Below are 10,634 nucleotides of genomic sequence, written 5' to 3'. Positions count from 1 at the left end.
TGTGGGTATTAAAATAAAGCATTATTAAGGGTGAGTATAATCTGACTTTTATTACATTATCTCCTAAAGAGATAGTTACTTAACATTCACACCGTTGACTTGGGCAGTTACAAGTGGAAACATGTTCTCAATAGAGATAGTGTTAGAAAGTAATGACCTGCTCATCCATTCTTGAGAATTAGATAATGCTGATTAGTACAATGGGCAACATGGGGAATGCTGGAGGGGTACATAGTGTGCATGTGTTTGGTATAAATATTATTTATTAATGGAGGCTTTAACCCTGGTCCAGGTTTTAGTTTAATGAAAGTGTAGCTGTACAGATGTGGCCTTCAGTGCTGTTGTCATCCTCAAAATGAAACAGCATTGAAGGCCATGTCTTTACAGCATGAGCTCACTGCTGATGGGACCATGTTGGTCAAGTGCTTAAATAAAATAAAACATGAGAAGCAATTACCAATATATAAAATAGAATTTAAAAAATGTCAAATATAAAGAATAATAAAAAACAAAAAAATGTAGAAAGGGTGCATGAGAGAAAATACATTTAAAGTCCAGTGGGCGTTAATGTTACTCATAAAGAAACAGTTTCAGTCTTCACATTACTGTGATGTTTTCTGACTGTGGGGCTGAGGAGACTGACAGCTGAGGGGACCGCAGCCTCTTACCAAAGGGGGGAGAGTCTCAAACAGTCCATTTGCAGGGTGAGGGGGGTCGACCACGATCTTACCTGCACGCCTCAGGGTCCTGGAGGTGTACAGGTCGTGGAGAGACGGTAGATTGCAGCCGATCACCTTCTCTGCAGAGTGAATGACACACTGCAGCCTGCACTTGTCCTTTGCTGTGGCTGCAGCGTACCAGAATGTGATGAAGGAGGAGAGGGTGGACTCGATGATGGCAGTGTATAAGTGCACCATCATGGTCTTTGGCTGGTTGAACTTCTTCAACTGCCACAGGAAGAACATCCACTGCGGTCCTTTCTTGATGAGGGAGGTGATGTTCAGCTCCCGGCTGAGGTCCTGGGTGGTCCCCAGTAAGTGGAAAGACTCACCGATTGGTGATGGGGCTCGGAGAGGCTGAGAGAGCTTGTCCTGGAGCAAGGCAGAGCTGAAATCTGCAAACAGGATCCTGACGTAGGTTCCTGCTGAGTCCAGATGCTTGAGGATGGAATGGAGGGCCAGGTCGACAGCGTCGCCAACAGATCTGTTGGCATAGGCGAACTGCAGCGGGTCCAAAGGGGGTTCTGTGATGTCTTTGAGTTGGAAAGCACAAGGTGCTCAAAAGACTTCATCACCACAGTGACTCAAGTCATTAAGTCCTGTGGTTCTTGGTTTTTTGTGGACAGGGATGATGGTGGAAGACTTGAAGCAGGCTGCCATGTGGCATGTCTCCAATGAGGTGTTAAAAATGTCTTTAAAGACTTGAGACAGCTGATCAGCACAGTGGTTTAAGGTAGAGAGAGAGAGTGAGAGAGAGAGAGAGAGAGAGAGAGAGAAAGAGAGAGCGAGAGAGAGCGAGAGAGAGTGAGAAAGAGAGAGCGAGAGAGAGAGAGTCTGGTCCAGCTGCTTTGCAAGGATTCTATCTCTTTCAGTGACTGTAAGAGGTGTTGCTTCGGGGTCTGAGGAGAGGCCTGCGTCTTTGCTGTGGTGGGGGAGACCTGAAAACATCCCAGTCAGTACAGTCTAAGCACGCCTTTAATTCTTCCATAGCTTCACTGATCCACTTCTTTGATGTCGTCACAACAGGCTTACAGAGCTTTAATTTCTGCTTGTATGAAGGAATCAAACGGATAATGACGTGGTCAGAGTGGCCCAGTGCAGCGTGGGGGACGGCGTGATAAGCGTTGTGGTGTAACAGTGATCCAAAACATTTCCCTCTCTGGTCGGACATTTAATAAACTGTCTGTACTTAGGAAGCTCAGGACTGAGATTACCTTTGTGAAAATCACCGAGGACAATAACTACGGAGTCGGTATCTGGTCGGCGAGAGCGGGCTGTGCCTGCTGCACGTTGACCTCCAGTGGGATGTAAACACCGGTCAGAATGAATAAAGCGAACTTGCAGGGAGAATAAAAGGGTTTACAATGAATAAAAAAAGATTCTAGCTCGGGAGAACGGCACCTTTGGATCACTGTGACATCAGAACACCAGCCACTATTGACATAGAAACATATTCCGTCACCCTTTTTTTTCCCTGGAAAGTTGAGTGCTTCGATCCGGTATCAGTCCACACAGCCACGTCTCCATGAAACACAAAACACAGGATGTATAAAAGTCTCTGTTTCTCCCCATCAGTCGCTGAAGTTCGTCCAGTTTGTTACACAGTGAGCGCACGTCGGAGAGAAAGAGGCCTGCCAGAGCAGTGTTATAAACTTTTAAACCATGTTTAGAATTTAGTCAGTTTCCATACAACGATACAAGAATGTATGGGTTGGAGGCTCACTCACTAAAGTGAAGTTTCTTTTTCTAACAGTATAGCACATATAGCATATAGCATTTTCTGTCTAATAATGTTTAAGACGTGGACCATACGTGTCTTTTCGTCAACACTCCTCTCCTCTTTCATGCAGTCTTATCTTTCTATACATGTTGTTTATTCCTCTGAAAAAGTGGTCAACACCTACTAACCATCAGTGGAAATGTCAGGAAAGAGGCTTAAACTTGTCACAGTGGACTACAAACAACCTGCTGAGTTTGAACAGGTAAACAGACACTGACACCAGAGTTCCCCAAAAAGGATCCATAGTGTCTGTTATGAGACTACACTGGATAATAGGACATCTCTATGTGACCTTAATTGAAGCTTTGGGGCTGCCCTCTGGCTAACCCTCTTGTTATCAAATGCTGTTTCTGTCTTACTGGAAACCCTCCATGGATGCCAAGAACGACTGTGTCCGATTTTACAGTGTCGGATTAATGGCTGTTTGATCAGTTCAAAGGCAGAGCTGCCCTGGATAAACTCATTATAAACAGCGCCAGAAGACGGCTGGGCCAGTCTGCCGTGCTGTACATAGAAAGGCTTTAAATACCAGGTCTCAGGCTGTGCTGGTCCATTCTGGGCTGTCCTGTAAATATCATGTGCATCGGAGCCAACAGTCAAAAGGAGACGTGGACATTTTTATCCTGCGAGGGAAGGTATTTATGGGCTGTTACATTAGTGATGCTCAAGATACCTGACACATTTATTTTAATCATATATTTGATTTAAAGTGGATCTTGTTGTGTTGGCACTGCACTGTGTGCTTTGCCAGATATCTCTAACCAATGTATAGCGCTTACTTTAACGCTGATATTGTAAGAATTTCTTCTATCTTTTTTGGAAAATATAAATTAATATTGCTGAGAATAGACAAAAAAAGAAAAAGAATAACTTCCAGCATTTGAAAGATTTCCTATTCAGAAGACCACCTGCCAATGCATAGCTTCACTTGTACACAAATCCTCCATTTTTCCCCCTACATTTCAGCCTGGCGAGTCATCATGGACATCAAACCTTTTTGAACTCTGCGTTACTTCTCCGCTGCTCTCATTATAAAGTTTCTGTGCTCGGTAGGATTTAAGAGTTGACCTATGTGGTCTGACGTGGTGTTGCATTCACACCTGACAAACATCTGGCTGCGATGCCATTTGCGGAAGAGGTTTGCACAGTCAGATGATCGCGATTTGTCAGTGCATGTCAAACGTGTTTACACCTGGATTTATATGCGATTAAGCGAGATCGGATAGCCAGGAGGATGCATTTGAATGCAATGTGTTAACTGTGTAATAAACGTATCACTCTGAGTAACTGTTATGTCTACATCTGCAGCTGTGCTGTGTGTGTGTGAGAGTGAGTGCACGTGTGTGTGTGTGTTGAGTAACAAGTGTGTCCACAGAGCTGTCATGAATTTGTGTCGAAGCGTTTGTGTGTGTGTGAATCTCGATTCATATCACTTTGAGCTTAAGTCTTTGTGCATGACTGATTGCTTTGTCTGCCTGACCACAACTGAAAAGAGATCCATCTCTCTCTCTCTCTCTCTCTCTCTCTCTCTCTCCTCCCTCCGCCCCTCTCTGTGTTACTTGGTGTCTCTATCTAATCAGTTCCACCTTAAGAGGAGCTTTAGCAGCCTGTCGTGTTTGTGTTGAAGCCAACAGGCACAATATATTACAGTCTAGGGCTTGCTGCTGAAAAGCCCGCTGGATCCTCCACTGACCTGCTGTTCTTTCCTGCTTTCCTCTCGTGTTTTTTTCCACATTTAGATTAAAAACAAAGCTCTCTCTCTCTCGCTCTCTCTCTCTCTCTCTCTCTCACTCACTCCCATCTCCCCTCCCTTCCTCTCCTTCTTCTTCTTCTCCTTCCTATCCTTCTTCTTTTCTGCGGCTGCAGTCAAGGCAGAGACTCCAGCGTGTCAGAGAGGGTGAAGAGGAAAAAGAGAGGAAGATTGTTTGGACGGGGAGCTGAGAGTGTGTTTACATTTGTATGTTTCGCTTTTGGACAGTGGTCGGGTGAAGGGGCACAAGGAGGCGGAGGAGGAGGACAAGGAGGACAGCCTGCCCGGATGAAATTCTCTGTGTCATGTGTGGACCTTGACTGATCGCAGGTTGAAGAGAGAGACAGAGACACCTCAGGAAAGACAGGGAAGTCGACAGAGAACGAAAGAGAGGAGGAAAAACTGAGACGGTGAAGAAGAAGAAGGGAGAGGAGGAGAAAGGAGGCAAAGTCTGGCGCTCCTTTTTTTTTTATCATGACGTTGTTAGATAAACAAGGCAACAGATTGAAAACTCCAAAGTTGTGTGTCAACAGCAATTCTCCCTCAGAAGAAAGTGAAGGAGGAGAAAGACTGTGAGGAGTAAACACTGCTGTGTTCAACCCAGCTAAGGAGCAGAGACAGGACTTTGAGTGTGTGTGAGTGTGTGTGAGTGGGTGTGTAACCAGTGGAGGGCAGAGGAGTGGAGGGCCAGGGGACTAACCTGGCCATCAAAAGGACTGGCAGCCTCTCCTCTCCTGGGATCATGTACCCTCAGGGAAGGCATCCGGTAAGTACCTCCTTATGTCTCTTTTTCCCTCTCTTTTTCTGTCTGTCTCTTTTCATGTCTGTCAGTCAACTATTATTCCTGTCTTGCTATTTATGTCTCTGTTTCACCTTGTCACCCTGTTCCCCCTCTGTCCTCATTTTGCTCTCTGTCGACATTTCTTTCATCTTGTTTCTTTTCTCCGTATCCTCCACTCATGCTCTCCTTCTCTTTTTGTACTTCTGTCCATCGTTGCAGCCTGTCTCTGCTGTTGCCCTTTGCTTATTATAGGTAATGTTTTGGGCTAAGTGATTCCCTGTTAGGTACATCCACACACACACACACACACACACACACACACACACACACACACACACACACACACACACACACACACACACACACACACACACACACACCCCCTCTCCCCAGGTGCCTTTGATATCTTGTTGTTGGCAGGCTCTGTAGGTGGCATTTAACTGAGTCTACGTCTCTCAGCTTGTGTGTTCATCATTTTCGTCAGTCGTCGTGGTGTGTGTTCCAGCTGACACTCTTTGTCTGCGTGCAGGCAACATGTGTTGGAGTCTGTTTAAACGTGTGTGTGCATACGTACAGTATGAATTGGTCAACACAACTGTCAGATGCCCATTTTCTCATTAGGGTTGCTAAATAAACACGTGCGCACACACACACAGACACACACAGACACACACACACACACACACACACACACACACTGACTGATTAATTGATGTTTTAATTCCACATGGTTCATTTTCATTAAAGCTAAAAAAAGAGGGCACTTAAAGTACATCCTCTTTAATTCTGTCTGAAAGTCTTTTCCCCTCCTTGAGTTTCAGCCTTCATCAGCAGTGAACATTTGCTGTTAATGTACCTGCCAGGCTGAAATACAGGTTAAATACAAAGAGTAAAAAAATACAGAGGGATGAATGACAGCTTAGGCTCAGTCTGGCTTAGACCATTCGTTTCCCAGGGTCTCTGGTCCGGTTAGTATAATCAGATTTGGTTGTCAGTCTCTTTGTATCTGCTACAAATGGGTCAGTGGCCACTTTGCCTCACAGTCAGCCAGTCAGCCAGTCAGCCAACCACTCAGTCATCCAGCTAGAGAGCAAGCCAGCTAGCTATCACACAGAATTATGAATGACATTTTCACAAGAGGAAGGCATGAGGAATCAATTATATGTACAGAGAGAATGCTAATAAGGCAGCCGCTGGATGAGAAGGGAGAGAGAGAGACTTCGAGAGAAACAAGAGAGAAGTGAAAAATAAAGGAGAGAAAATGAAAGATGTAAAAAAAAAAAAAAAAAAAAGGAAAAAAAAAGAGGGAAATAATTATTTTAAAAGGCACGGCCAGGGGTGGGAAGAAAAATGAAAATGAATGAGAGATGCAAAGGAAGAATAGAGTGTGAACATTCCTCTGTTCTCTCCTTCAGAGGCAAATCACAAAGCGTCCTGCTGCGAAGCTCTGTGTTTTTGATAAAGTTCAATCCCAGACTGAACCAACTCCTGCCAATCGATAGCTTCTGTCTCTCTTATTCTATCTCCCCTCTGTGTCTCTCTCCCTTTTTCCTCCCTCTCTCTCTCCCTTGACTGTTGAACTTTATTTCGGGTGTTGCAATGAAATCGGATCTGCTGAGAGGTGTGATGATTGGTGCAACAACAGTTGTGTAAGCACACGCATGCTTTTGTTTTTGTACGTGTGCGTTTGTTTGAACAATTACAGCACATATATTGCTCGTGGAAAAAGTTGGCGTACGCCCAGTTTTTGTCGGCCTGTTTTCCCACAGCCAAATACCTGCTGTTAAAAGAAAAGGGAGGATGTGGGGTGTCAAGTTAGATTCCAAACATCTCACATGGTTGACCTCCCTTTCAACTGCGCCTAAACACGTCTACGCCCTGAAGAAGACCCTTTGTGGTGAAACCAGTCGGCGTCTTCTCCTGCCTGTTTGACATGTGATGATAAACCCTTATTCATGAAAACCTTTTTAACCTTATAACCTCCATGCTGGTGCATTCAACGAGGATCCCATGTTGCAAACACGAGCCACTGAGTAAACCCTCATTTGGTTTACAATTATAACAGCTGTAAAGATTGATCTGTTCAGATAAAGATTCATTCTCACTGCTGCATCCCCAGCAGATGATAACCTGACCTTGGCAGAAAAGTTCATATGAACATCAAGTTGAATGTTTGTCTTCTCTGAAATGAAGAAAATGACGGCAATGTGTCAGATAAATGGCCAGCAGTCAGAGAAATGTTGTGCTTTATTTGTACATTTCTTGACTGCGTTTTGATTCTGTCTGAATTGTCTCGTTCTCAGCTACATTTGAGTTGAAGTCCCACTTAACTTTCTGATCAGTGTCTATGTGATTAATAGTCTCTCGTCACATGTGATGATGGCAGCGGATTGGGGATAATTCACGCAAACAGCTGGAGAACATCTGAGAAAACACCAGATAATATTGGATCCATAAAATATCCTCCAGTTTGACCACACTGAGTAAATATAGACTTGAAGCTGTGTTGCTGTACATCATTAAGTGCAGCCAACTTGATACGCTGTATACTCTTTATTCATTTCCAGTAAACGGGTGTGTTACTGTTCACTCAGTCTGTCAGTCAAACATCATGATCTGCCTCCTGTCAGCGACAGACCGTATCTGCCTTCAACATCACTCCTCTCATCCCCTCTGCAGAGGATAAGAAAAGGTGTTTTCAGTGTAAAAGTAGTAATGTACATCCAAGGCCATCGTTCCATGTGGTTTTTATTTTATTTGACCAGAGCAGGAGACTTCTCCTCGCTCCCTGGCATGAAAAGGTTAAAACCGCGGGCTGATTTGCCAAGCGAGCGAGCGAGCTGTAATTGGTTCCACTGGATTTTTGTGCCGAGTGTTATCAGAATGCGTGTTTGTGTGGGTATGTGTTTTTTGTTTTCCTTTCATGTGTCCCTGACTCTTTGGGAGTGTATACATTTCTGTTTTCACAACGTTTGTCGCCTGTTCGTTTGGCTCGATGGGCGTTTCATGTACCATCATGTGCTGCTGTGTACCTCCTGTGTGAGCTTTACGTGTGCGTTTGCTCAAAATAGTTAGATTTCTTGTATATCCATGTATTTGTGTGTGTGTGTGTGTGTGTGTGTGTGTGTGTGTGAAGGAGAGGTGGGAGAAGCAGTGGCTGCTTGTGTTTGTGTGTGTGCCAACAGCAGTAACTGTAAATGATGTTGAGAGAGAGAGAGAGAGAGAGAGAGAGAGAGAGAGAGAGAGAGAGAGAGAGAGAGAGAGAGAGAGAGAGAGAGAGAGAGAGAGAGAGAGAGAGAGAGAGAGAGAGAGAGAGAGAGAGAGAGAGAGAGAGAGAGAGAGGATCAGTGTTTTCATGGTTAACAAAGATGTCTGTGAACAGAATGACTGATCTAAGGTGCACCACTCTCATGCACACATTTTTAAATTGACCACAGCATGACCCATACAAGTGAACGAGACAACTGTTGCTTTGTTTGTGTAGCTCACATGTTCCCTGTTGTCAGGAGTGTGTGTATGTGTGTTGTGGAAAGGAAAAGAATGGGAGAAGAAGAAATGAGAGCAAAAGTGTGCATGCATGTGGTACAATCTGAGTTAGAGGGGCCGCCCCTCCTCAGCCATGAGCAGGGTAACACTTCATGTTTTACAGCTAAGTAAACAAAGTGGTGTGAAATATGTGTCCACAGAAACCACATTATGCTACATGGATGAGGGCAGAGTTCCATTAAGAGAGCTTGTATGTTTGTAAAGGATGTGAGAAAGTCATTTTCTTATTCATTATTAGAGCATGTTGTATCTTGTCGACGTTTTGGGGTGTACAATTAGTGCTGTTGACTTTTGCCAACACTGGAACTTTTTCTATCTGGTGTCTGCCTGTGTCAGGCCGTTTATTTATTTTTGTTTTTTTTCCCTGACATTCACGGCTGTAATGAAAGCCATGTACGGTAAACAGCACAGCAGATTTCTGTCACCTCCCACGGATGACATTCTCCCCTCCTTTTCTTTGTCCTCATTATGTTTACGTTTAATTTCACTCTGCATCTCAAAGGTAACTCCTGTTAAATGGCAAAAAGTCAAGTTACAACAATACAGCTGCAGCGAGACGGCCAACAGAACAAGCAAAAGGTTGTCAAAGGAACGAAGAACTTCATTCGTAGCCACCCAGATTAATTCTGCCCACTGATTTAAAAAAAAAAAAAGGGTCTTCCAGCCTTAAATCCTGTGTTCTGTGTTCTTTGTCATTAAAAGAAATTATCTGAGAGAGGCTTGGATTGTGCCCAGAGACTCTTTTGGCTGCCAATCTCTCCCTTATTTGTAATCCAGCGCTGGCTTAGTCGCTGACTAGTGAGCTGCAGCATTAACTGACTAACTCTCTGAACAAATAACTTGCTGACTGGTTAACTGGCGGACTGACTGGCTGCCTGACTTTTGGTCTGCTGGCTTGTTCGAAACAACACAAGTGCCAATAACTCTAATTGAGCTATTATAGTTGGGATGCTGACAGTGACTCTAAAGCTATCAAAGCTTAGACTTGTCTGCACTAACGCAGACAAAAACATAAAGTCGGAGGAAAATATGAGAGCTTCATAAAATGATGGCTGAGATGTAAGTTAGATTCCCTTTTTTCCCTGCAGCTCTTCAGTCTGCCATCCTCTCATAGTCCAGACCAATGAGCTGTTGCTTATGTTCTCTGCTGCTCACTTCAGCAGACACAAACACACACAGACGTGTACACAGGGGGCTGTGACACTCCTCTGCCACACTTGGTATTTCTCATCTATTCATGTGCCTTTTTCCTGAATATTTCAACAGCCAATAATTATTTCATGCACTATCTGAATGTGTTTCTGCTTGTCTCTGAGACACTTGGGCAAAAAGGAAGAACAAAGGGGCTAAGAAGCAGAAGAAGAAGAAGAAGCAGAGAACGAAAGAAGAGAGAAAAAAGGATGGGAGGAATGACAAGGAGCAGTGAGAGAAAGGGCACAAGAAAGAGAAAATGTTTTGTTTGTCGGCGCTTTGTTCAAATGAATGCATCCATGCTTAGGCATGCCTGCTTATACCGTGTGAATGCTTGTGTATTGGTAGAAAGTATGCCGAGGGCTTAGAGAGGCGGATAAGACAAGCAGACAGACAGACAGATACATCTTTTTCATATCTTTAAACCACATTTAAAAGGGAAATGATCTCTATTTAGATGTGCCCATTTTCACAACTTTTGATGTGCTGCTTAATGTTCGCAGCATAAAGTTCAATGCGTCTCAGCTAGCTTATAGGCTAGCTGCGTCTCACAATCCAAGTACTGAAAGTGTTGTCTCCGCCTTTGCCCAAATCATGCCTCTTTCAAACAAAAATCAAGGGAAATGTGTGGGACAGCAAGGAATACATGTCATTTGTAATTACATAAAAGCGTTTGGGGAAAATGAATGTCTGCCATGAATGAAAGCTACCATAGGAAGGCTAACATTGCTACAAATAACATTGTTGCTGCTGCTGACTGGAAGTCCATTCAAAGACTTTTCTTAGCCCGTGTTTGTTCTGCATTAAGCTCTGCACCTGTGCAGTGATGTGAGCAAACTGACCAGACAGGCACTGATTCGCTCACCC

The 10,634-nt window shown here is 44.0% G+C and overlaps 1 protein-coding gene across 1 annotated transcript in view; it reads left to right on the top strand.

Annotated features, from left to right (window-relative positions):
• Nucleotides 1-3,878: 3,878 nt before the first annotated feature.
• tle2b (TLE family member 2, transcriptional corepressor b) overlaps nucleotides 3,879-10,634 on the top strand; it is a 68,376-nt gene continuing 61,620 nt past the window's right edge. The window contains exon 1 of the mRNA XM_079349896.1: nucleotides 3,879-5,015. Within this exon, the coding sequence (XP_079206022.1) occupies nucleotides 4,992-5,015 (24 nt within the window). The 5' untranslated portion in view covers nucleotides 3,879-4,991. The remainder of the gene's footprint in view (nucleotides 5,016-10,634) is intronic.

This window comes from Symphodus melops (assembly GCF_947650265.1).
Source record: "Symphodus melops genome assembly, chromosome: 8".
NCBI lineage: Eukaryota > Metazoa > Chordata > Actinopteri > Labriformes > Labridae > Symphodus > Symphodus melops.
This window is presented reverse-complemented; position numbering and strand designations above follow the sequence as displayed.